We start from the raw sequence: 27,673 nt of genomic DNA, 5'->3' as shown, positions 1-27,673 counted from the left end.
CTCACTTATTGAAAATGATAATGTGACTCATTTCACATAGGAGTATACGTGTTTATGTCAGGCTTTTAAGTATTTGGTTGTGATCTAAATAGAGAAAAACTTTAGTTCTTACTGTGACCACGACATATTCCCTAGTATGTGACTTTCTATGATGTAATATGTATAGTTCCCCGGGGCACCAATCCGTTCTAACGATTAACTTCCAACAGTGCGGAGTTGAACTCGATTTCGTGTATTTCAGTCACCTGCCCCTCCCTCCCTATCCAAATGCTACTATTCCTGCAAGATTCTCCCAAGTCATACATCCTCTAAAGAACCTTAATGTTCTAATTAATTGATCTCTCTTTTCCTCCCGTAAGGGAATGAAAGAATTATAGTGGAAAAAAGACAAAATTATAGTTATTTTCAGAATTAACAGAAAATAGGGAAAACTTAATGAGTAGTTACAAGAAAATTTAGCAATATAGCTAATTACTAAATCAATATACAAAAATGAGTGGTTTTTCCGTCTACAAACAATACCTGGTTAGAATATCTAATGGAAGACAAAATATTTGCAATAGAAGTTTAAAAAAATGTATTCAAGCAAAATTTAACAAGAATGTATCAGACCTGTATCAGAAAAAGCATGAAGGCACCAGGGTACGAGAGCAAATAATTGGATAGGAAGATGCACTGTTATAAGGTTATTAATTTGCTCAGAGTTACTAACACAATGTACTTCCAATTAAAATCCCAATAGTTTATACTTTGATAATAATTATTTTTGAATATCCCAATCAAATTTTCTAATTTCATAAAATAATTCTAAAATTCATGCGCGTGGGAGAATAGACATGCAGGAAAATCCAGGAATTAAAAAAAGAAATATGGCAATTTGAGGTACCAACCCTACCATACATGTGACATTGAAGGGGGTCAGAATTCATGCCCCAAATTCTGCCATTTGGCAATATTGATCATTTTGCCTTAAGGCCACTGAGAAACAATAGATGGAGAAAGAAGCCATCTTGGGGTTTCCTTTAAGAACAGAAACTCTAAGGGGCGCCTGGGTGGCTCAGTCAAGCGTCCAACTGCGGCTGAGGTCATGATCTCACAGTTTGTGGGTTCAAGCCCCGCGTCGGACTCTATGCTGACAGCTCAGAGCCTGGAGCCTGTTTCAGATCCTTTGTCTTCCTCTCTCTCTGCCCCTACCCTGTTCACACTCTGTCTCTGTCTCAAGAATAAATAAACATTAAGAAAAAAAAGAACAGGACGGTCATAAATCTCCTCTCCTGGGGGGAGATTTATGGCCACAAAGAAGACAGAGAAAGCTGGCACCAAAGTGCTATTTCACAAACAAACTTTGCTAAATAACTTTTATCTTTCATTAGTTCCCCCACACATTTACCTTCCCATAATTTACAAACCCTAGAAGCTCAAAACCCTTTTTGTTTGTCTTATCATTTCTCCATAAATTTATTTCCCTTTCTTCAAATGGTACATAAGCCTCTATGTCTGACTACCTCTTTAGAGTTGTGTGTTATTTTTTTCTCCTTACGTAATCTCAAGGACCAACGTAGGGCTCAAAATCATGACCCCAAGATCAAGATCACGTGTTCCACAGACTGAGCCAGCAAGGTGCTCCAACTCTTTAGAGTTTTTGTGTCATTTCTGTGAGGTCCCCAACACAGGCATATGAAATAACCCTTTTTCTCCTATTAATCCGTTTTTTTGTCAATTCAGCTTGCCAGGCTGCAGTTACTGAACCTAAGAGAGGAGAAGAAAAAGTGTTTTCCCTGCCCATCAATATCACCTAGAATTACATTGGCTACAAGAGTAAATTACCAATGTAAGAAAGTACAAGTAGATCGGATCCTTTACTGAATTCCCTTAGTTGAGTCAATTTAGTTGTAAAATGGAATGAAAACTGCAAGAAAAAAAGAAACATAAGAGAAATAGGGGTATGTTAAGGGTGACATTTCAAATCAATAGAAAAATGAGTTTTTCGGTAAATGAGAGAATAACTGGCTACCTTTGAGAGAAAATTCAGATGGTTTCTCCATTATTCCTCCCACCAAATTGTAGGCAATATCCAGAAGAGAAAATCCAAATGACTAATACAAGGAAGTGCCCCACTTTTCAAATTATTAAAGAAAGACAAATTAAAACAATTTACTACTTTAGACCTGTGTTACTGGAAAGAACAGAACCAGGTTAAATTGCACACACTGCTAAAGAAAAAATGGAATACAGCTGCAAAACAGTTGGGAAAGATCTAGTGAAGTTGCAGATGTGCAATGTGAGAAAATCAGTAACATGAAACCTCACTAAAACAGAGTGGGGAGGTCTGCCCTACCATGCCCAGTCAGTTGCAGACCCAACAGGAAGAGAGAGACTTGACCTTACTTGGGCTTCATTTTGCCGGTGGCTACTACTCTGCTACTTCAGCTTGAGCAAGAGCCACTTTCCTCCCTCCACCCCTCCACCCCCCCAGGCAGCTCAACCAATGAGAAGGCACCAGATGTCAAATTCCCAAAGTACTCAAATGGACTTTTCGTTTATAGCAACCTTCCCAACCTACCCCTTTTCTCCTTAAAAGAAAAAAAGAATAATATTACCTCTCCTTTGTTCCCAGGACTTACCTTTGGTTTTGCCACAGTGTCTTTGTCCCAGATTATAATTCGCTTTTATTCCTGAACAAACCCATCTTTTGCTGGTAAAATAACCAGCAGTTTTTACTTTTTAAGGTTAACAGCAACTATGACCTGACAACTCTGCTCTGGGGCATACCTTGGAAACCCTCACATATACGTGCACAGAGAGACTTATAGGAATGTTAAAAGCATCACTTTGTAAGGTGAAAAACCAAGAGTTACCTAAACACTCATTGACAGGAAATGGATGAATTCATGGTTATATTCATATGATATTATACAAAGGTGACAATGTATGAATGGTGGATAAATACAGCAACATGAGCAGATTTCAAAAATAATGCTGAATTTTTTTAAATGTTTATTTATTTATTTGGGGGGGCGGGGAGGGGCAGAGAGAGAGAGAAATCCCAAGCTCTGTCTGCACAGAGCCTGATGCGGGGCTCGAGTCCAGGAACCATGAGATCACGACCCGAGCTGAAATCAAGAGTTGGGCGCTTAACCAACGGAGCCACCCAGGTGCCCCCAAAACAACACTGAATTTTTTGAAAACAAACAACAAAAATGAAATTTTGTAAGAAGTTTAAAAGCACATTAAGATACCATATGTTGTTTCTTTCAAGAGACCTGATCATTTTCTAGCACTTCTTTCGCTCAGCATCACTATTTAGAGATCCATCCGTATTGTATCAGCTGTTCACTTTTTAAATTGCTAAGTAGCCTCCCACGACCCTCCCACGACACACCGTTGTTTATCTGTTCACCTGCGGAGGACCATTTGAGTTGTTTCAAGTTTGGGGCTATTACAAAGGAGCTGCTATTACCAACCGTGTACAAGTTTTCTTGTGAACATACGCTCCCATTTCTCTAGGAGTGGGACTGCTCAACCATGTAGAAGGTGAAGCCTTAACTCTTTAGAAACCTGGGAAAATATTCTCTAAAATAGTTATTTTATATATCTGATCACATCTTTTGTCCGTGTTTTAACTGGGTTGTCTCAATATTATGTTGTGAGAATTACACAAATAACTTAGGGACAAATACTGTGTCAGAGACACGTTTTAAAAACACTTCTCCCAGGGCGCCTGGATGGGTCGGTCAGTTAAGCATCTGACACTTGATTTTGGCTCAGGTCATGATTTCACGGTTCATGAAACTGGTTCGCTGACAGTGTGGAGCCTCCTTGGGATTCTCTCTTTCCCTCTCTTTCTCTGCCCCTCCCTTGGTCTTTCTCTCTCAAAATAAATAAACATTAAAAAAATACTTTCTCCCAATCGGTGGCTGAACTTCTCATTTTCTTATATGCCTTTTAAAGACTAAAATTTTTACTTTTCATGAAGTCAAATTTATCAATTTTTCTTTTATAGTTTATGCCTTTTAGTTTAGTTTATGCTTTAAGAAATTTTTGCCTAACCCAACATGACTAACATTTTCTTGTATGTTTTCTTCCAGAAGATTTATACTTTTAGCTATTATATTTAGGAGATTTATTATGATCCATCTTGAACTATATTTTCATAAGGTATGAAAGAACGATTGAGTTTTTTTTGCATATGACTATCTGATTGTCCATTATCATCCATCGAAAAGATTATAATTTCCTCTTTGCTTTATTTTCCCCAGTATCTCCTCCGTTTCATTTTAAATGATTTCTATTAAGTCTTTGTTTGTTGCTCTTTTTCTACAGTGTATAACTTGCTGGTAATTTTACCCATACCATTTTCTTCTCAGACATTATATTTTTCACCTCTAGACATTTATTTGTAGTTTTGTTTGTTTGTTGTCTTTTGGATTAGCAAAATTTTTAACTGTGGTGAAACACATAACCTAAAATTTACCATCTTAACCATTTATAAGTGTACAGTTCAGTAGGGTTGAGTATATTTACATTGCTGGGCAATAGATATTTTTTTAACATCTGTGTCTTCTTAAAATGCTCATCGGTCCTCTATCTTGAACATATTCGGTCCTCTATCTTGAACATATGAACTATATTTATTCTGTTTAAACACTCTTGCCAATTGTTTCTATCATCTCTGTCATTTCTGGATCTACTTTAAAACATTTTTTTTAATGTTTATTTATTTTTGAGACAGAGAGCATGAGCGGAGGAGAGGGAGAGAGAGGGAGACCCAGAATCCGAAGCAGGATCCAGGCTCTGAGCTGTTGGCACAGAGCCCGATGCGGGGCTTGAATTCAGGAGCTGTGAGATCATGACCTGAGCCGAAGTCAGACTCTCAACAGACTGAGCCACCCAGGCGTCCCTGGATCTACTTTGATTTTTTATTTCATTTCTTTCTTGCCTCTTTGCATATATGGTAATTTTTTCTTTTACAATATGCTAAATATTGTCGATTTTATTTTCGTTATTTTGTTAGTTGTTGGAGTTTCTGAATTTTTTTTCTAAAATATTTTCGGCCTTTGTTTGGGAATGCAGTTAAGTCACTTGTTAAGTTGGTCTATTTGAGGCTCGCATTTTTGCTTTGCGAGGCGGGTCCACTACAGCCTTTACTGAAGGGCTAATTTGGTCCCAGCCCTTATGCAGTAACATTTTGGGAATGTCCTTGTGTTAGGAATTTTTTTTTTTTTTTTTTTTTTTTGGCTAGTGGTAAGATAAAGTATTCCTAGCCCTGTGTGAACTCTGGTAAAGCTTCTGCTTGCATCTTTCTCATGGCCGTTCACTGGCCTTGAGTGGTTTCTTCACACACATGTGCTGACTAATACACACATTTGGAGCTTTTCCTGTGCAGCTTTCTCTTCTCTTGTACTTGATCCCATAAATGCTAGTAGGCTTTCCCGGTACAGACTCTGTCTCTTCACCTCTGGGAGACTAGAGGGCTCTGTTTGGGTACTTCCTCCCTGGATGTAGCCTGGAAATTCGCTCCATGCCATCAGTTGGAACAATAATATAACTCAAAATTTTTGTTTCATTTCTCTCAGAGAAGTGCCTGTTGTCTAATATCCACCAGCCATTATGCTGTATATTTTGTCTGGTTGCTTAGTTGTGTGTGGTGGGGGGATAAATCTTTTTAAATATTATTATTATATTAAATATAATTCTTTTTAAATATTATTATTCAGTTCTTGCCCCATCATTGCCAGAAGCCAAAAATCTCAAAATATTATATGTTGATAATGGATATACAGAGACAGAGTAAAAGTACAAAGAAATGCATAGGAAGGATAAATTCTAAGTTCAGAATAGTGACTACTTCTGGGGAAGTTGGGAGAAATAGGAATATGGTTAGGTATAAAAAGAGACTTACAACTATAAAAATACTATTTTATTTCACAAGGTAGGTGGTAGGCACATAGGTGTTCAGCTTATTGTTAGTTATATTTAACATTGGTCTTGAAATATCTCACCATAGAAAGATTTCAAATAGGACAAAGGGTTAAGTGGGTTTTTTTTTTTTTGACAAAGAAACCATAAAAATGCTAGAAGAAAGAACATATATGTCTTAGTGGCATTTATAACCTTGATTCAACATTTTACTCTTTCTGCAAATGTATGTGTAATATATAAGAAATAGTCTTGAAATTAAATAATCTGCCATAAAAAAAAAACACCGAGCCAGTCTTGTGCCCATTTATTTGATTTTTGCTCTATAATGCTGATGTGAAGAATATACATATTTCCAGACTGTTCTTGACTTCTAGAATAGTTTAAGGCAGTGAGACTGAAGCTGAGCAAATTGCAATCCTGAGTAGGGAGAATTAGGTAGTATTCTGTGGGCTCATTCTTCCAGCTCTGTATAATAGTAGGAAATCATTTCCTGAGTCTTAGGATTGGATACCAGCAAGACTTGGAAAGGCTCACCAAACCATCTTGTTTCTATTTTACATCTACCAGAGGGACCACACCTAGCAACACTATGGCACTGTATAGTTGTAGGAGAACTCTTGCTACTACGCGTCTATACCTTTCCCTTTTATAAACTTTCCTTTATGAACATGAAGGACTCTGTAGGTGGTGGTTTTTTTTTTTCAAATATTTCTGATTCTCTGTCCTCCAGGACATGGTAGGATTGTACTTCCCAGATTTTGTTTTAAGTGAGGTCATGTCAGTAGGTCCGGTCAATAAATTGTAGGTAGAAGAGACATGTGTCACTTTCAGACTAGAGATTTCCATTCCTGGTGTGAGAGCCCCCCAGAATCCTCTTTCCATCTGTCATAGCAACCTGCAGGTTTCATGATATGGCTGCTTTCTCATCCTGGGTTCTAGGATTAGAAAGATAAGGAATAGAGTTTGCAGCTCATCTTCAGTGGGCTTATAATGTAATCAAGAAATAAACCTTTTCTTAGAAAATGCTAAAAAAATCTTTTGTGTCCTTTGGTTCAAATGTCCCTTCAGAGAGGCAATATTTGACCATTCAGTCTAAAAGACAACACAAATATCAGTTATTCCCTAACAAAATCCCCTAATTGTCTCCATGGTACTCCTTATTCTGAGAAATAGTTTTATTTGTACTTATTTATTGTATTTCACCCCCCCCTCCCCGCAAAAGAAATAACCCAGAAAATTCCATAAGAAGACTTGCCTAGAGTGCTTGGGTGGTTCAGTTGGTTAAGCACCCAACTCTCGATTTTGCATCAGGTCATGATCTCACAGTCATGAGATCAAGCCTTGCGTCAGGCTTCACAGAGTGTGGAGCTTGCTCAGAGCTCTCTCTGCCCCTCCCCCACTTAAATACATAAACTTAAAAAAAAAAAAGACTTATTTCATTCACTGAATGAAATTGAATCCGATCAGCCTGATTCTCATAGGCCATGGTAAGAAATTTGCATTTTACTCAGGAGCAATGTGAAGTCACTGAAGGGTAATGACATTCTGACTTTTTGGAAAATGGATTGGAAGGGCACAGGAGTGGAAGTGAAAATAGTCATCAGCAGACTGCAGCATTGTTCTAGGCAATATGGTGGTGGTTTGAACCAGCATTATGTTTACAGGTAAAAGTGATAGGTGTCGTTGATGGATGAAATAGGGAAAGAGGGGCATTAAAAATGACTCTTAGGTTTTGGCTTTAATAACTAGGGAAACAGAGGTGCCATTTATTGACAAGGAGAATATAAGGGAAGAGGAATTTGGGGAAGATTGTGGTAGAGTGTTGGAAATCTAGGATCCCCTTTTGATGATGTTAAGACATCTTAGTCAAGATATCAATTAAGGAGCTGGATACATAAAAGTTGAACTCCAATTTGGGATACAGATATAAATCTGAGAATCTATAAACCATTTAAGATCACCTTGAGAGAATATCTGAATAGAAAAAATAAATTTCAACATTTAGAGAGCAGAGAGTTTAAGACAACTCGGTAAAAGTGAGTGAGATCAACCAGGATGGAAGAACACCAGAAACGTGGGTGGTCCAGAAACTACACAAAGTATTTCAAGGACAAAGTGATCAATTGCCTTGAATGATGCAAAGCACTCCTTTAAAAGAACAATTTCCATTTTTTTCAGCTTTATTGAGGTATAATATACAAAAATTGTACACATGTAATGTATACACTTTAATGAGTTCGGATATAAGCTTAGACCTGTGATACTACCACCACGATCATGGTAATAAGCAAATCCATCACCAGGGTGCCTGGCTGGCTCGGTTGGAGGAGCATTGTGACTCTTGATCTTGCGATTGTGAATTTGAGCCCCATGTTGGGTGTAGAGATTACTCGAATAAGTAAGTAAACTTGAAAAGAATATCCATCACATCCAAAAAATTTCCTTTGTCCCCTGGCTTTTTGTTTGTGGTAAGAATATTTAACATAAGATTTACCCTCTTAAGAAGTGCGTAATACCACACTGTTAACAACAGAGTGTTGAATGTTGTAGATCTCCAGAACATACTCATCCTGGAAAACTGAGACTTTATACCCATCAAACAACTCTCCCATCTCAACTATCAAACTCACTCCAATCTCCTGGCAACCACCAATCTATTTTCTGCTTATTTGACTATTTTAGATACATTATAGAGGAGGAATCATGCAGTATTTGTCCTTCTGTGACTGATTTATTTCACTTAACATAATGTCTTCCGAGTCCATCCATCTTGTCAAAAATGATAGCATTTCCTTAATTTTTAAGTTTGAATAGTATCTAATTGTATGTATAGCCCACATATTCTAAAAATTTTGAATATAATTGACACACAATGTTACATTAGTTTCAATATCCCACATTTTCTATATCCATTTGTCTTACACTGGATATTTGGGCAGTTTCCAGATCTTGGCTATTGTGAATAGTGCTGCAATAAACACAGGAGATATCTCTTTGAGATCCTGATTCCAATTCTTTTGGGTATATACCCAAAAGTGGAATTGCTGGATCGTATGGCAGTTCTGTTTTTAATTCTTTGAAGAATCTGTATACTGTCTTCCAAAGTGCCTGCACCATTTTACGTTCCCATGAACAGGAACAGCGTACAGGGTTCCAATTTCGTCACATCCCTACCGATACTTATCTTTTGTTTTGTTTTGTTTTGGCAATAGTCATTCTAACATTTGTGAGGCAATACTTCATTGTGGTTTTGATTTGCACTTCTTATCAGAACTGGCAACATGGAGGTTATTCGCAGGAAAACAGGATTAAAGAAGAGGAAATAGAGATAGCCTACATAGAACTCTTTTGAGGAGTTTTGCTAGGAGAGCAAGCAGAAAGATGGATACAGGTGAAGGCGTGTGGAGGGATGATGGGATAAAGAAAAGTGGTATAGTTTTTTCGTAATCAATGCTAGTCATGCGTTTTTATACGCTCATGAGACCACCTGGCATGAGGAGAGATTGATGATGCTGATGTGGGAAAGATAGGGGATATTCAAAACAACAAAATCCTTAAGCAGGTAGGAGGCATGGAAGTCCAGATCACAGTTGGAAAGACTGACCATTAGCAGGAGGAAGCCACTTCCTTGTCTTTAACAGGATATAGAGAATACATGCAATGATGGGAAGGATTGTACATTTAATGGTGGGATGTGGGAAAATGCCTGAGCTCATGAGTGCTTTTTGTAAAGTAGAAAGGAAAATCATTGGCTGAGAAAGAAGATACAAAGTAGTCATTGTGGAGAGTGAAAAAGTAAGTATTCTGGGACACTGGAATAGGATGACCAATTTGGGGTCTGTGATCTTGAAATGTTTTTTTTTTGTTTTTTTTAATTAACGTTTATTTATTTTTGAGACAGAGAGAGATAGAGCATGAACGGGGGAAGGTCAGAGAGAGAGGAAGACACAGAATCCGAAGCAGGCTCCAGGCTCTGAGCTGTCAGCACAGAGCCCGATGTGGGGCTCGAACTCACAGACTATGAGATCATGACCTGAGCCGAAGTTGGACGCTCAACCGACTGAGCCTCCCAGGCACCCCTGTGATCTTGAATTTAAAGAAGGCTTGTTAGCCTGACAGCTAGTTCTTTATGGGCAGGAAAGAGAAACACTGAAAACTGCTCGAGAGAGAGAGAGCAGATACAGTAATTGTTGTAGCTTCTTATTTATATCCGTGACAATGTTAAAAAAAAAATATGTATATATATAGCTAAAAGATGTTGTAAGTAGAAGGGGCCAAAAAGTGTGAGAGGTTAGATGAGTCAATGCCTTCATCTTACACAGAGTGAGGAGTTTCTGTATGCTTTTGACAATTGACAATTCAAGAGATAGATATTTAAAGTACTCACATTATTTGAATTACAGTTACCATAGAGAAAACTAAAATACTAGGAAATAGTTTAAATTATCTAAATCTTCATCTATCTTAAGACAAGTGAATATACAATGTCAAAAATCAATAAAACAATTAGTGGTAGAGATAGTTTAATTTATAAATATAGAGGTACTCACCTGATGAAATAAAAACGAAAGTTAAAAGTTGATTGCCTATGGAAAACTGTTTCTCATGAGACTCTTCTGTACTATTTGATTTTTCTCCAAACAAATGAATGCATTACTATACTTTAATAAAATTAAAACAAAAACTATTCAAGTATAAATGAAGACCTATAAGTCAGGGCCAACCTTTGATAAAACTAGGTAGGTTTTATCAGGGTGACATTTATTTCCATCCCCTTCCCATGCCCTCTTGGTATTGTTTTTTCCCAGTATCAAAGGGATTTACTGCTCTCCTGCACCTGGGTTCCTCCTCTTTTCACTTAGGAAACTCTCATCTCTAGTTGTTTTCCAATTCTCAACTTTGATAAACACAAAATAAGCCTGTTCTTGGTTGCACTCTAAAAATGACTTGTTCTTGGGTCACAGAAAAAGTCAGTAATAATCTAATAACTGAAATTCTTTTCCTCTTGTTCCCATCCCTGCCGAAATATTCTTTAATGTATGATCTCATTTAGGAGGAGAGTTTATGTGCATGTTTTTGTTTTGTTGCTTTTTAATCTCAGAAACAGAGGGGTAAGTTGATTAGCCTCTCCCTAGTGTATTTTATTATGGTTCATGTAAACTGCCTTATATGATAAAATTATCCCTTTATTTTCACGTCCCCAACTCTCATTCTCTACCCACTTTGAGAATTTTCATTAAGAAAAATTTTTTTTTAATGTTTGTTTTTGAGAGAAAGAGAGAGAGAACGAGCAAGGGAGGAGCAGAGAGAGGGAGACACAGAATTTGAAGCAGGCTCCACACTCTGAGCTGTCAGCACAGAGTCTGACACGGGGCTGTAACTCACTAACTGCGAGATCATGACCTGAGCTGAAGTCAGATGCTTAACCGACTGAGCTACCCCACACACCGAGAATTTTCATTTTAAATGAGTTCAAAGGAATTAATCTATGTTGATGGACCGTTAGGGTCCTTGCATAAGTGGCAAAAGATTATTTAGGAGTGTGTGAGAAAGAGGACTTCCCAAGGAATTTCAAATTATACCACCTTCACAGGATTCATTTCATTCTTTTTATATAATGATGCAGTAGTCATTATTAACTGGGACTGGAATCAGGATGGACCTTAAGCAGTCACTGAAATGTTTTCTTTTTATGAAGACTTTTTAAAAAAAATTTTTTTTTTTTAACATTTATTTATTTTTGAGACAGAGAGAGACAGAGCATGAACAGGGGAGGGGCAGAGAGAGAGGGAGACACAGAATCTGAAACAGGCTCCAGGCTCTGAGCTGTCAGCACAGAGCCCGACACGGGGCTCGAACTCACAGACCGTGAGATCATGACCTGAGCCGAAGTCGGATGCTTAACCGACCAAGCCACCCAGGCGCCCCTGAAGACTTTTTTTTTTTAAAGTTTATTTATTTATTTTGAGAGAGAGTACACAAGCAGGGGAGGAGCAAAGGGGGGGAGAGAGAATCCCAAGCAGGCTCCTCACTGCCAGCACAGGGGCCAACATGGGGCTTGAACTCATGAACCACGAGATCAGGACCTGAGCCAAAATCAAGAGTCGGAGGCTTGACTGACTGAGCCACCCACACCCCCCTGAAATATTTTATTACAAAGTCTTCTCAATGATTTAAACAGGGTATAGTGCAACACCTCAATCTTGTGGGTGTTTAATATATATTACTGCAATACCCCAATCATGTGGGTGCTGAATAAATACTATCATACAATACTGATGATGTAAACCTTACACAGGCTTAAGATAAGGATTAATGACCTATTTATTACACAACCTTAATTTACATTTTCACAACACGATGATACTCATCAAATTGAGAGTTTTATATGCTTTCTCAACAAGTTGGATATGGGATAAACACATAGCCTACAATTTACGACAATTATTTCCACTGTTATTAACTAATGTCCCCCAATAACATTATATAACCTACACGAATAAAAACATCTACTTCCAGGAAGTACAGCACACTGTACTGTATTTATATTTCCTGTATCTCATTTATTCAATAAAAATTATATGTTTAAAAATGTTATTAGTATTAACACTCACCCAGAAATTCACTACTTAATGCAAGCAACGATTTTCTAGGTAGAGAAAAAAAAAGCTGAGTCTTTCTGCAGTGTATTTTTAATTTTCTTCCCAGAAGTATGAAATTTCTAACAAAAAGATGATGAAATATATCGAATTGAAACCCTTAAAGTCAGGAACTAGTTTCTATTGTTTTCTGTATTTTCTTTTGTACTTCCAAATAGAGTATTTTATATTGTTTTAGAGAGCTCATATTTGTAGTTTTCTTCTATTTGTGCTGTTAGGTCTATAAGAGACCTACTTTTTTTTTTTTTTTTTTTTTTACTTTTTAAAAAACACTCAATTTTGGGGCTCCTGACTGGCTCAGTTGGTGGAGCAAGCGATTCTTGATCTCCAGGGCGTGGATTTGAGCCCCACTGGGTGTAGGGATTACTTAAAAATAAAGACTTCAGGGGTACCTGGGGGGCTCAGTCGGCTGACCATCAAACTCGATTTCCTCTCAGGTCATCTCAGGGTTGAGTTGGAGCCCTGCAGTAGGCTCTATGCTGACAGTGTGCAGCCTGCTTGGGATTCTGTCTCTCCTCTCTCAGCCTCTCCTTCACCGGCTCGTGTGCTTGCTCGTTCTTTCTCTCAAAAGAAGTAAACATAAGAAAAAAAAAGATGATCTTAAAAGGAAATTTTAAAAAAGAAATAAAATCTTAAAAAAACCCCTCAATTTTGACAAATTTCCTGTTGTAGATTTCAAAAAAAAACAAAAAAACCTGGGAGCAAGATCCTATTTGATTTCATCTTTGTATCTTTCTCAGTAACAAGTTAGTTAGTGACGTGCTCATAAATATGCTTAAAGAAATGGATGCATCTTCCTTCTTTTATATTTCATTCAAAATAACTTCAGAAAGGTTTTGTCAAACATAGAAGTAGTTCGCCTCCCCAAATTTCTCAACTTCACTATTGTATAACTAATAGCAACCAGGAAGAACAACTCCACAGCAAGACAGTGAAATGTAAAAAGAATAAAACAAAAGGAGGGAACATGGTCTTTGACATTACATCCCCTCAAGGCAAAAATAGGGAAGTTGCTATTTTTTGAATGAAAATAACCTTATGTATTTCGTGCTGCAGATACTCAATTTTATATGATAAAAAATACTACTTTGTAAGGAGGTAGTAGAAGTTTGAATCCTGGCTCTGCTTTTTATCGTGAGACCTTGGTCCAGCTACTCGACCTTGCCAAGGTCTGTAAAAAATAAAAACATCTCTACGACTGGTTGTTTAGATAAACCGAGTAAGGCTGACTTAACACGCGCCTGACACATAACCAAGCGCTAACATCATTAAACAATAAGCGAAATTAGTTATCTCAGCAGCTCAGGCACAACAATGTAGTGTAGATACACCGGGATGAGAACGCATAGTTTGATTCTTACTCACAGGTCGGTAGGAGCCAGGCATTTTAATAGCTGGACCCCGGGTATTATTTTTGTCTCTCACCGCGTGTAGCCAGGCGAAGCTCAAAGCTAAAGGCTTAGCGCTCCCGTTACTTTGGTCTGGGCTCCACGCGGAGCTCGGGGAAGACACTGTCTCCTACAGGCCAAGACACGACAAAACGTGCCAGGCCAAACACGGACTCCCAAGATTCCCTAATGCATGGCGTTTTCAATGCGCGCTTTTCTAAAGCCGGGGAAAACGTCGTAGGCTCAGGGACGAGGTCAAGGCACGGTCTCCCAAACTACGCTCACACCCCCAGCGAACTAAAACCCAGAAAACGAGGTAGAGCAGCAGAGGCTAACTTGCAAATCTTCGCACGCTACCAGGGCCCTCCCGGACACCGGCGAGCCCAGCGGCCGAGAGCGCAGCAGTTCCTGCGGTACGACAGGGGCGGGGCCGCGGCCGTAAAGCAGCGCCCGGAGACCACGTGGGCTCCGAGGCGACCCCGGGCGCCCTTGGAGGGCCTTGGCTGTGCGGGTCATGGCCGGTCCCCTGCGGGGCGGTGGGGCAGGGGCTCTGGACCTGCTCCGGGCACTTCCACGTGTGAGCTTGGCAAACCTAAAGCCGAATCCAGGCTCCAGGAAACCGGTAAATGGCTGGTGGCGGTGCGGGGACGCGCAGGGGGAAGGGGCGATGGAAGCGGCCTGTTCTCGCCATCGTTCTCCCGCACTCTTTGCGGAGGGTGTTGGGATAAACGTAGGGTTGCCGAGCCCTTGTTCTCAACTGCACGGAGAACCCAATTCGTAACAAGGTTCATATGGTAAAGCGTGATTCTGTAATTACGGCGGAGGCGTGAAGTCGCAGGAGCCACAAAATGATGGCCTCGTTCAGAGTTGGATTTAAGATGAGCTCCTTTCCCGTTAACTTTATTTTCGTGGGAAAGATTTGAATTGATTATGGTAGTTGTCTTTTCTGCAAATCACTGAATACAGCTAGAAAAGCTGTCAGTTGACATACTGTCATTTATTTAACTTTAAAAATATTTTGTTTCCACCCAGCGTGGGGTTGGAACTCACAACCCGAGACTGAGCGCCAACACACTATTATTTAAAGAATCGGTTCGTTTTCACGAAGTGACAGGAAGTTAATTTGGGAAAAAAATACTTTCTTTACAAGTTAAGGTTTAAATAATACACATGGGTAACGATTATGTGTTTACAATTAATTACAAAATAAGTGTTCTTAAATACCGTGTAAACCTTGTTTGTTGTGGATGTTTGACTCTAGGATTTTTTTCATTTCCAGCCTATCCTAGAGTCCTTACCTCCATTCCGTCCTTGGAACTTTTCCTTTGAAACACAATTTGGACTTTGGTTACAAGAATTCACTACATTTACAGAGGCAAGGATGCTAACTTAAAAGCGGAGGTTAGAGCAGTTAGAACAGAGCTTGGCACAGTGTTAGCTGTTAGTACTGGTTGATTGGATAAATGAATGGCGTTTCTTTTCCTTGTAGGAAAGACGGCGAAGAGGTCAGAGAAGAGGTCGAAAATGTGGCAGAGGCCATAAGGGAGAGCGGCAGAGAGGAACCCGGCCCAGACTGGGTTTTGAGGGAGGCCAGACTCCATTTTACATTCGAATCCCAAAATATGGGTTTAATGAAGGTCATAGGTAAGGTTGCTTTGCTTTTTAAAGTAAAAATCCCTAATTTTCACTGACAGTCACCAAAACAAAAACAAAAACAAAAACAATTGCTTGGTAGAAATTTAAATTCACTTTGAGGTAAACTTTTATTGCTGTTTCTCTGAATCATTTTTGGTAATGAAATTTGGCCTGGATTAGGAGGGGAAAAAAGCCCGGACTTGATGCTCAGACCTGGCAAAGGAGGAGATGGTAATACCAGCTCTTGTGGTTGGCTAGAGGCTTAGCAATAATGTATATAAAAACCTGGGTAGTCACCCAATAAATGACAACTCCTCTTGTTACTTTGAGCTCCGTTAATGCATAAGTCACTTTGACAAATTTGTTTAAATGAGTGAAGTAAATGCTTAGAGAGGCAAATTATTTTTAGTGAAATGAAGTTCTGGTTCTGTTTCATTGCCAAAAAGCAAGCGATATTGTGTGATTTTGTTGCACTCAGGATGGTTTTATTTTTGTTAAATCATGTAAATCGAGGGAGGAAAATAGAGGACAAAGCTTTGAGTTGATCGGAAGAACTTACGGGAAGAGCCGTTTGAGTGTTCCAATTGTTACTTTGTTTTGTAGCTTCAGACGCCAGTATCAGCCTTTGAGTCTGAATAGATTGCAATATCTTATTGATTTGGGTCGAGTGGATCCTACTCAACCTATTGACTTAACTCAGCTTGTCAATGGGAGAGGTGTGACCATCCAGCCACTTAAAAGGGATTATGGTGTCCAGCTGGTGGAGGAGGTAAGTCTGGATGAGATTTGTTGGTGTCACATAGAAGGCTATTTCTGGTTACCATATAATCAACACTCTGCCTTTTTAATTTTTATTTCTTTAATTTAAAATTTTTTGAAAGAGCAAGTGAGCGAGGGGCAGAGAGAGAGGGAGAGGGAGAGAGACAGAAAGAGTGAGAATGAGTGAGTGAGTGAGTGTGTGCAGAGCCTGGAGCAGGGCTCAAACTTACCCGGAGTGGGGCTTGAGGTCACCTGAATGAAGCTGGGCTCGGACTCACGAACAGTGAGATCATGACCTGAGCTGAAGTCAGCCCAGGTTGCCCCAATTTTTTTCTTTCTTTCTTTCTTTCTTTCTTTCTTTCTTTCTTTCTTTCTTTCTTTCTTTCTTTCTTTCTTTCTTTCTTTTTTAAATGGTTATTTATTTTGAGAGAGAGAGGGCAGGAGAGGGGCAGAAAGAGGGGGAGATGGAATCCCAAGCAGGCCCCTCACTGTCAACGAAGAGCCCAATGCTGGGCTCTTGAACCCATGAACCTCGAGATCACGACCTGAGCTGGAATCAAGAGTTGGACACTTAACTGGCCGAGCCACCCAGGCACCTCCCCCCCCACCCCCCAATTTTTATTTCTTTTGAGTTACCATATAACCATTACACTGTGTTATACTCAGTTGTAGTTTGAGGAAGTTGGCATGGCCTTTGTCCTTGGTTCTGGGGTGCTCTGCTGTGTATCGATTCAGCTGGCTCTCTCCCTTTGATTCTCTGCTCAAAATGTCATATCTGGGAGATCTTTTCTGACATCCTTTTATAAAAGAATACTCACAACTCCTCCCTCCCCTCCCCTCATACTCTTGTCTGCTTTACCCTGTGCAAAGTATTTTTCTTTGAATGTATAAACACCTGACCTTTATTACCAAGTAATGCATTTATTTTTTCATGCTCTTCTTCACACTATAATGTAAATTTTATGTCTAAATGTAATGACAAGTACTTTAGTTCATTGCTATATTTTCAGTATTGGAAATACTGGCTCATAATAATTAGTTTTATGGAGACAAGGAATGAATCAAATCCAATTCTTTTTTTTTTTTTAATTTCTCATTTTTTCAATATGTATTCATTTTTGAGGGGGGTGGTGTGGGGCAGAGAGAGGGAGACAGAGGATCTGAAGCAGTCTCGGTGCTAACAGCAGGGAGCCTGATGTGGGGCTTGAACTCACGAACTGTGAGATCATGACCTGAGCTGAAGTCAGATGCTCAGTCGACTGAGCCACCCAGGCACCCAGAATCAAATCTAATTCTAACTGCAGCAAAACCTTTTTCTATTTATAGAAATTGGCTAAGAGTTTCATAAGCAGTTAAATTTCTTCATTAATACTTTTGTTTCTTGTAGGTCAGGAATACAGCTATGTGAGTAACTTAGTGTCCACTAGAGGGAGGCATGTGTTTATGGAAAAATCTTTTAGGTTCCTTTGAAAAAATGAACCTTGTGGATAAAAGTTTTCCAAATAAAATGATTTGAAAATAAAATACAAAATACTCAGTTAAGCCTCAGTATTCTATTCTGGGTATATAAGGGAATATACATATAAATTAATATGGAAAAATCTGTGACCTTGTCAGCCAATAGCACATTCCAACAGCTTTCAGGCATGTATCTATATTAACTAGGAAAATAATCCTGAAAACTACACCAGGGCAACAGTTCAGTAAGTACAGTTACAGTCATTTGTAGCTGTAAATTGGTTGACCTTTTCTGGATTTTAGATTTGCAATAAATAATGGTAATAATCCATAGCACAAAATTACCAATTTCAGAATATGTGTTTTCAAGGAATAACAAAAAAAGAAACTTAACTGATATAAAGACATTCCTAAAAATAGTATTTATAATACTGAAAACACCAGAATTAACTCTAATGCCCAAGAAAAGGAAATAGTTGGGCAATTTGGAATAGTAATTAAAATTCACAAATAATATGGCAAGACCTTATTTATTTATTTATTTATTTATTTATTTAAATTTATTTGTTTTTGAGAGAGAGACAGAATCTGAAGCAGGCTCCAGGCCCTGAGCTGTAAGCACAGAGCCTGACATGGGACTTGAACTTGTGAACTGTGAGATCATGACCTGAGCTGAAGTTGGACGCTTAACTGACTGAGCCACCCAGGCGCCCCAAGACCTTATTTTATTGAGTCAGAGGTGCCATTGATTAATAAAATGCAGACCAGTATCATAGATGGAAAAAAAATGTGAGAATATGCATCTTATTTGGTGGAATATTTGTGTCTTACTTGATGGAATGGGTGAACCTATTTTTTTAATGTTTATTTATTTTGAGAGAGAGGCAGAGCAAGTGTGATTGGGGAAGGGACACAGAGGGAGAGAGAGAATCCCAAACCGGTTCTTCACTGACAGAGCAGGGCTCAATCCCACGAACGAGCCCTGGGATCCCATGATCCCATGTGAGATCATGACCTGAGCCAAAACCAAGAGTCAGACACTTAACTGACTGAACCACCCAGGCACCCCAAAGGAGTGTTTTTGAAGTACATTAAAGCTTCATAATTAATAAAAGGAACTTGATTGGGAGCCAGCCTGATTCAACCACACCAAAATAGCAAAAAAAAAATTCTATTACCACAAAATAGTAATACTACCACCTTTTAATTCAGAATCTGTTTTGAAATTAGAGTAAAATGTAGTACAGCCTAATTAAAATGACCAAAACCAGAACTTTAGGAAGTTCAAGTCTACCTTTTTTAGTGTTGATTATTCTAGGGAAAAGTTCTTACTTTTTTTTGTCCTTTTAGAGGCTGTGATAAAATCAGTAGTAAAAGCAGAGTGAATCTTTTGTCTAAGAGGCAGCTGATCCCTCCAAGATCAGATATTGTCAGAATTTTAAAAATTAATTAATTAATTTTTTAGGTTTATTTATTTATTGAGAGAGAGATGGGGGCAGAGGGGCAGAGAGCATGAGAATCCCAAGCAGGCTCTGCGTTGTTAGCACAGAGCCCGATGTGGAGCTCGAACCCATGAACTGGGAGATCATGACCTGAGCCAAAATCAAGAGTCAGACATTTAGGGACTCCTGGGTGGCTCAGTCGGTTGAGCGTCTGACCTCGGCTTGGGTCATGACCTCGTGGCTCGTGAGTTCGAGCCCCGCATCGGGCTCTGTGCTGACAGCTCAGAGCCTGGAGCCTGTTTCCGATTCTGTGTCTCCCTCTCTCTCTCTGCCCCTAACCCACTTGCATTCTGTCTCTGTCTCTCTCAAAAATAAATAAACATTAAAAAAAAAAAAAAAAGTCATTTAACTGACTGAGCCACCCAGGTGCTCCAGATTTTTTTTTTTTAAGATTTTATTTTTAATCTACACACAACAGGGGGCTCAGATGTAGCCCCAAGATGAAGAGTTGCATGCTCTACTGACTGAGCCAGCCAGGCACCTCTGTTGTCAGATTTTTATTTTTCCACTGGTTCCAGCCCACTCATCCCATCATTAAAAATTTCTTGGCCTCTTGCTAACTTAGGGATAAAGAAGAGAAATTTCTATCCATCTCAGTATGGTAGAATGTTGTGTGTAAGAACACAAATACAGGCGTCACCCTGAGCTGTGGCCTGCACTGTGATGCTGGGCACGTTCCTGGGCCTGTGCTACCACGAGCTGGCCACAACTGGATTCCCACAGCAGGCATGTGGGGCACTGTGGGCACGGTAGGGCTGGTATGGGCCATGGACTGCCAGCTGATTCTGGACTGGGTGCCCTATACTAATGGCAAGTTTAAGAAGGATGATTAGGTAAACTGACCCTTCTTGGATCCCTCTGATGTCTGCTGGTATTGTCTCCTTCCATGTTAGCTCCTGCTGTACCTGGAACAGCCCCCGCCCTCAGGAAAGGCCCCAAGGATATCTACAGCATGACTTAGGACTCCATGTTTGTGAAAATGGCTGTCATGTTTGAATACACACAGCATTAAACCTTGCTCTGAAAAAGAACAAAACAAAACACATGCTGTGACTGGACTCCCTGGGTTAGAATCCTAGCTGTGTGATCTTGACAAGTTGCTTAACCTCTGTGTGCTTTGTGTCCCCATCTATGAAGTTGGTGTAGCAATAATTTTGTCATGGGGTTGTCGGGATTAAACAGTCCACTATTAATGAAATACTGGGGATGGATGCTTGTGTTGCTGTTTACTAAATATGTAGGATGAAAACGTAGTCGTCCTTGCTTACGGAGAATGAAAGTTGGTAAAACAAGATAGCCTAAACAAACGTAAAAGAAATGAATGTTGTTTGGTAGGACCTGGAAGCAGAGAGAGGTATTTAGAGTTGGAATTACTGTAACATTGTAGGCATTTTGGAGGAGAAAACACAGTGTAAAAAACTTGCCATAATTTTATACTCCACTGTTAACCGAGCTACCTACAAACAGACTTTGCTTTGCCATGTTGCAGGGTGCTGACACCTTTAAGGCAAAAGTTAATATTGAAGTACAGTTGGCTTCAGAACTAGCCATCGCTGCAATCGAAAAAAATGGTGGTGTCGTCACTACGGCCTTCTATGATCCAAGAAGCCTGGGTAAGATGTCCTGCAGTCCCTTTTTTCTCCCTCTTCATCTCCTACTGGCTGCCGTGTGAGGATTTAAAAGGCCTCATGGCCCTCTGACTTGTGGTTTGGACACCTCAGTCTTCTGTTTTAGGGTTTCCTGTTCGTGGTGTGGCTTCTAGTATTCCGCAGTCACTATGTCATGAGCAGGTTTTTTGTTTTTAAACATGGGGCTTACATATGATATTATATACCATGTTTAGAAATTCACTCATTGTTGGTAACCCAGAGGTAACTTTGATTTTCAAGATCCAAATTTTGGAAAGTGAAGTATTTCCATTTGCTTACTTAAGACAAGTCTTTTTAATAATAATAATAATAATAATAATAATAATAATAATAAAAAGTTCTTGGAAGTTCCCATCTTGGTAGTAGTTAAAAATTAATAATCAAAAGAAGGGCACCTGGGTGGCTCAGTCAGTTGAGTGTCTGGCTTCTGCTTGGGTCATGATCTCACAGTTCGTGAGTTCGAGCCCCGCATTGGGTTCTCTGCTATCAGCACAAGAGCCTGCTTCGGATCCTCTGTTCCCCTCTCTCTTTCTGCCCCTCCCCCACTTGCCCTCTTTCTCTGTCTTTCAAAAATAAACATTAAGCACATTAACAATTAAAATCAAAAATAAACATTAAGCACATGAATAATTAAAATCATATACATATAGCCGCTATTTGTATCTTTTTTATTTAAAACCTTTTCAGACATTCTGTGCAAACCTGTTCCATTCTTTCTGCGTGGACAACCCATTCCCAAACGAATGCTTCCGCCCGAAGCACTGGTACCGTATTATACAGATGCAAAGAATCGTGGTTACCTGGCGGATCCTGCCAAATTTCCTGAAGCAAGACTTGAACTTGCCAAGAAGTATGGCTATATTTTACCTGATATCACTAAAGATGAACTCTTCAAAATGCTTAGTACTCGAAAGGATCCAAGGCAGATTTTCTTTGGTCTTGCTCCTGGATGGGTGGTGAATATGGCAGATAAGAAAATCCTAAAACCTACAGATGAGAATCTCCTCAAGTATTACAGCTCATGAATTCCTTCCAAGAAAGCAGAGTTGTAAAAGAGTTCTGGAAGAAAAGAGACTGAAACATGTATATTTCTCATCATCTTTTCTCTAGTTGTAAATTTTCCATGTAGTCCCGTTTCCATTTTTATCTAAAATTAAAATAAAAATGCAGTAAGCAAGGCTATATAGAGGAACTGAATCTGTGCGGGTTCTTTCTCAGTTAAAGAAACAACCCCCCTGGTTTTCTGCCAAAGGAAGATTATAACTCTTAGGGGAGCGTTCTTTTTTTCACGATCTTTTTGTCCAGGTCTGTGTTATCATTGTTGCACATCAAAATGAAGGTGCAGCTGGAACGGGATTGATGGGTGGGCCTGTCAAGGCTAAGCAGTTGCTACTGGTTGCCCATCTTAATCAGGGGCCTCAGGAAGCTCTATCCAGTGTCAGGATGGAAAGCTTTCAACTCTGGATTTTATTAAGATTTGGGATAGGAGTTTAAGATTTAAGGCTAGTGAATAAGTAGTACAATATTTGCTAGCAAAATTGAAATAATTCCAAGCGAATTCATTTTCTCAAGTCATCTGATAAGAGTAGACAATAATGATTAAGCCCTTAGCCTTTTTCTTGAACAAGGTAAGTGTTCTAACTGATATTTTACTTATTTCATAGATAGTGGAGACCTTTGTTTTTCATTCATTTTAAATGATTTTTGAAAAATTGTCCAGTAATTATGTAAGCCATAAAAACAGCTGGTATTGTGAAAATTAAACTCAGTTAACGTAAAAGTTTCAGCAATCTGTAAGCTTATTTAGCTTTCCAAAGTTACGTCGTATCTAAACCATACAGAAACGCAATTTGTCCCGCTGCAATTAAATCTAAATAATTCATGATAATTTTTCCACAGCAAGAATAAAATGATTCCTGGATGTTCATTTTCTTAAAATAAAAAAATTAAAAACCTAAATGATGCAATATTTTGTTCACTTGTCTACCTTCTGTATTGCTGATCTGAGATTCAGTTTATAAGGTAATTTATGTACCAAGAGTATTTATTTATTCAAACTTGTTTTATTTTTTATTTTTTTAAATTTGCATCCAAATTAGTTAGCATATAGTGCCACATGATTTCAGGAGTACGTTCCTTAGTCCCCCTTACCCATTTAGCCCATCCCTCCTCCCACAACCCCTCCGGTAACCCTCCGTTTGTTCTCCATATTTATGAGTCTTTTCTGTTTTGTCCCCCTCCCTGTTTTTATATTATTTTTGTTTCCTTTCCCTTATGTTCATCTGTTTTGTCTCCTAAATTCTTTTTGATTGCTGAGTAATACTCCATTGTGTGTGTGTGTGTGTGTGTGTGTGTGTGTGTGTATACACACCACATCTTCTTTCTCCATTCATCCATCGATGGACATTTGGGCTCTTTCCATACTTTGGGTATTGTCAGTAGCGCTGCTATAAACACGGGGGTGCATGTGCCCCTTCGAAACAGCACACCTGTATCCCGTGGATAAATGCCTAGTAGTGCAATTGCTGCATCCTAGGGTAGTTCTATTTTTAGTTTTTTGAGGAACCTCCATACCGGTTTCCAGAATGGCTGCACCAGCTTGCATTCCCACCAACAATGCAAAAGAGATCCTCTTTCTCCGCATCCTCGCCAACATCTGTTGTTGCCTGAGTTGTTAATGTTAGCCATTCTGACAGGTGTGAGGTGGTGTCTCATTGTGGTTTCGATTTGTATTTCCCTGATGATGAGTGATGTTGAGCATTTTTTTCATGTGTCGGTTGGCCATCTGGATGTCTTCTTTGGAGAAGTGTCTTCATGTTTTGCCCATTTCTTCATTGGATTATTTGTTTTTTTGGGTGTTGAGTTTGACAAGTTCTTTGTAGATTTTGGATACTAACCCTTTATCTGATATATCGTTTGCAAATGTCTCCTCCCATTCTGTCGGTTGCCTTTAGTTTTGCTGATTGTTTCCTTCGCTGTGCAGAAGATTTTTATTTTGATGAGGTCCCAGTAGTTCATTTTTGCTTTTGTTTCCCTTGCCTCTGGAGACGTGTTGAGTAAGAAGTTGCTGCGGCCAAGATCAAAGAGGTTTTTGTCGGCTTTCTTCTTGAGGATTTTGATGGCTTCCTGTCTTAAATTGAGGTCTTTCATCCATTTTGAGTTTATTTTTGTGTATGGTGTAAGAAAGTGGTCCAGGTTCATTCTTTTGCATGTTGCTGTCCAGTTTTCCCAGCACCGCTTGCTGAAGAGACTGTCTTTATTCCATTGGATATTCTTTCCTGCTTTGTCAAAGATTAGTTGGCCATGCGTTTGTGGGTCCATTTCTGGGTTCTCTATTCTGTTCCATTGATCTGAGTGTCTGTTCTTGTGCCAGTATCATACCGTCTTGATGATTACAGCTTTGAAATACAATCTTGAAGTCCGGGATTGTGATGCCTCCAGCTTTGGTTTTCTTTTTCAAGATTGCTTTGGCTATTCGGGGTCTTTTCTGGTTCCATACACATTTTAGGATTATTTGTTCTAGCTCTGTGAAGAAGGCTGGTGTTATTTTGATAGGGATTGCATTGGATATGTAGATTCTTTTGGGTAGTATTGACATTTTAACAATATTTGTTCTTCCAGTCCATGAGCATGGAATGTTTTTCCGTTTTTTTGTGTTTTCTTCAATTTCTTTCATAAGCTTTCTGTAGTTTTCAGTGTATAGATTATTCACCTCTTTGGTTAGATTTATTCCTAGGTATTTTCTGATTTTTTGTGTAACTGTAAATGGGATTGATTCTTGATTCTCTTTCTGTTGCTTCATTGTTGGTGTATAGGAATGCAACCGATTTGTGTGCATTGATTTTATATCCTGCAACTTTGCTGAATTCATGAATCAATTCTAGCAGTTTTTTTGGTGGAATCTTTTGGGTTTTCCATATAGAGTATCATGTCATCTGAGAAGAGTGAAAGTTTGACCTCCTCCTGGCCAATTTGGATGCCTTTTATTTCTTTGTGTTGTCTGATTGCAGATGCTAAGATTTCCAATACTATGTTGAATAACAGTGGTGAGAGTGGACATCCCTGTCTTGTTCTTGACCTTAGGGGGAAAGCCCTCCATTTTTCCCCATTGAGGATGATATTAGAGTTGGGTCGTTCATACATGGCTTTTATGATCTCGAGGTATGCTCCTTCTATCCCTACTTTCTTGAGGGTTTTTATCAAGAAAGGATGCCGTATGTTGTCAAATGCTTTCTCTGCATCTGTTGAGAGGATCATATGGTTCTTGTCCTTTCTTTTATTGATGTGATGAATCATGTTAATTGTTTTGCGGATATGGAACCAGCCCTGCATCCCAGGTATAAATCCCGCTTGGTTGTGGTGAATAATTTTTTAAAAATGTATTGTTGGATCGGTTGGCTAATATCTTGTTGAGGGTTTTTGCATCCATGTTCATCAGGGAAATTGGTCTAAAGTTCTTTTTAGTGGGGCCTCTGTCTGGTTTTGGAATCAAGGTAATGCTGGCTTCCTAGAAAGAGTTTGGAAGTTTTCCTTCCATTTCTATTTTTTGGAACAGTTTCAAGAGAATAGGTGTTAAGTCTTCCTTAAATGTTTGGTAGAATTCCCCTGGAAAGCCATCTGGTCCTGGACTCTTGTTTTTTGGCAGATTTTTGATTACTAATTCGATTTCCTTACTGGTTATGGGTCTGTTCAAATTTTCTATTTCTTCCTGTTTCAGTTTTGGTCATGTATGTTTCTAGGAATTTGTACATTTCTTCCAGTTTGCCCATTTTATTGGCATATAATTGCTCAAAATATTCTCTTATTGTTTTTAGTTCTGCTGTGTTGGTTGTGATCTCTCCTCTTTCATTCTTGATTTTATTTATTTGGGTCCTTTTTCTTTTTGATCAAACTGGCTAGTGGTTTATCAATTTTGTTAATTCTTTCAAAGAACCAGCTTCTGGTTTCATTAATCTGTTCTGGGTTTTTTTTTTTTTTTTTTTTTTTTTTTTTTTTTTGGTTTTGATAGCATTAATTTCTGCTCTAATCTTTATTATTTCCTGTCTTCTGCTGGTTTTGGGTTTTATTTGCTGTTGTTTTTCCAGCTCCTTGACACATAAGGTTAGGTTGTGTATCTGAGATCTTTCTTCCTTCTTTAGGAAGGCCTGGATTGCTATATACTTTTATGACCACCTTTGCTGCATCCCAGAGGTTTTGGGTTGTGGTGTTATCATTTTCATTGACCTGCATATACTTTTTAATTTCCTCTTTAGCTTCTTGGTTAGCCCATTCATTCTTTAGTAGGATGTTCTTCAGTCTCCAAGTTTTGTTACCTTTCCAAATTTTTTCTTGTGGTGGTTTCGAGTTTCATAGAGTTGTGGTCTGAAAATATGCACAGGTATGATCTCGATCTTTTTGTACTTAGGGCTGATTTGTGTCCCAGTATATGTTCTATTCTGGAGAACGTTCCATGTGCACTGGAGAGGAATGTATATTCTGCTGCTTGAGGATGAAATGTTCTGAATGTATCTCTTAAGGCCATCTGGTCCATTGTGTCACTCAAAACCATTGTTTCCTTCTTGATTTTTTGATTAGATGATCTGTCCATTGCTGTGAGTGGGGTGCTGAAGTCTCCTACTATTATGGTATTACTATCGATGAGTTTCTTTATGTTTGTGATTAATCGATTTATATATTTGGGTTTTCCAACATTTGGCGCATAAATGCTTACAATTGTTAGGTCTTCTTGGTGGATAGACGCCTTGATTGTGATATAATGCCCTTCATCTGTTGATACAGTCTTTATTTTAAAGTCTAAATTGTCTGATACAAGTATGGCTATTCTGGCTTCCTTTTGTTGACCATTAGCATGATAGATGGTTCTCCATCCCTTTACTTTCAATTTGAAGGTGTCTTTAGGTCTAAAGTGGGTCTCTTGTAAACAGCATATAGATGGATCTTGTTTTCTTATCCATTCTGTTACCCTATGTCTTTTGATTGGCACATTGAGTCCATTGACGTTTAGAGTGAGTACTGAAAGATAGGAATTTGTTGCCATTATGATGCTTGTAGAGTTGGAGTTTCTAGTGGTGTTCTCTGGTCCTTTCTAATCTTTGTTGCTTCTGGTATTTATTTATTTATATATATGTATTTTCATCTTTTCTCCCCTCAGAGAGTCCCCCTTAAAATTTGTTGCCGGGCTGGTTTAGTGGTCACAAACTCTTTAATTTTTGTTTGTCTGGGAAACTTACTATCTCTCCTTCTATTTTGAATGACAGACTTGCTGGATAAAGAATTCTTGGCTGCATATTTTTCTGATTCAGCACACTGAATATATCCTGTCACTCCTTTCTGGCCTGCCAAGTTGCTGTGGATAGGTCTGCTGCAAAGCTGATCTGTCTTCCCTTGTAGGTTAGGGACTTTTTCTCCCTTTCTGCTTTCATGATTCTCTCCTTGCCTGAGTATTTTGTGAATTTGACTATGATATGCCTTGTTGATGGCTGGTTTTTGTTGAATCTAATGGGGGTCCTCTGTGCTTCCTGGATTTTGATGTCTGTGTCTTTCCCCAGGTTAGGAAAGTTTTCTGCTATTATTTCCTCACATAACCCTTCTACCCTTATTTCTCCCTCTTCCTCTTCTGGGACCCCTATGATTCTGATGTTGTTCTTTTTTAATGAGTCACTGATTTCTCTAATTCCTAAATCGTGGTCTTTTGCCTTAGT

At 38.9% G+C, this 27,673-nt stretch overlaps 1 protein-coding gene and 1 pseudogene across 1 annotated transcript; both read left to right on the top strand.

Moving 5' to 3' along the window:
• Positions 1 to 14,405: 14,405 nt before the first annotated feature.
• MRPL15 (mitochondrial ribosomal protein L15) lies at positions 14,406 to 22,931 on the top strand. Its single transcript, XM_015071278.3, has 5 exons — positions 14,406 to 14,591; positions 15,459 to 15,613; positions 16,208 to 16,373; positions 20,813 to 20,936; positions 21,660 to 22,931. The coding sequence occupies exons 1-5, from the start codon at positions 14,484 to 14,486 to the stop codon at positions 21,995 to 21,997; spliced, it is 891 nt and encodes a 296-aa protein (XP_014926764.1). The 5' UTR covers positions 14,406 to 14,483; the 3' UTR covers positions 21,998 to 22,931.
• Positions 17,473 to 20,806, top strand: LOC106974076 (cytochrome b-c1 complex subunit 10-like; annotated as a pseudogene).
• Positions 22,932 to 27,673: the final 4,742 nt, after the last annotated feature.

Source organism: Acinonyx jubatus, chromosome F2 (assembly GCF_027475565.1).
Source record: "Acinonyx jubatus isolate Ajub_Pintada_27869175 chromosome F2, VMU_Ajub_asm_v1.0, whole genome shotgun sequence".
Taxonomy (NCBI): domain Eukaryota; kingdom Metazoa; phylum Chordata; class Mammalia; order Carnivora; family Felidae; genus Acinonyx; species Acinonyx jubatus.
Note: the sequence above shows the minus strand (reverse complement) of the source record. Positions and strands in the feature narration are given on the sequence as shown.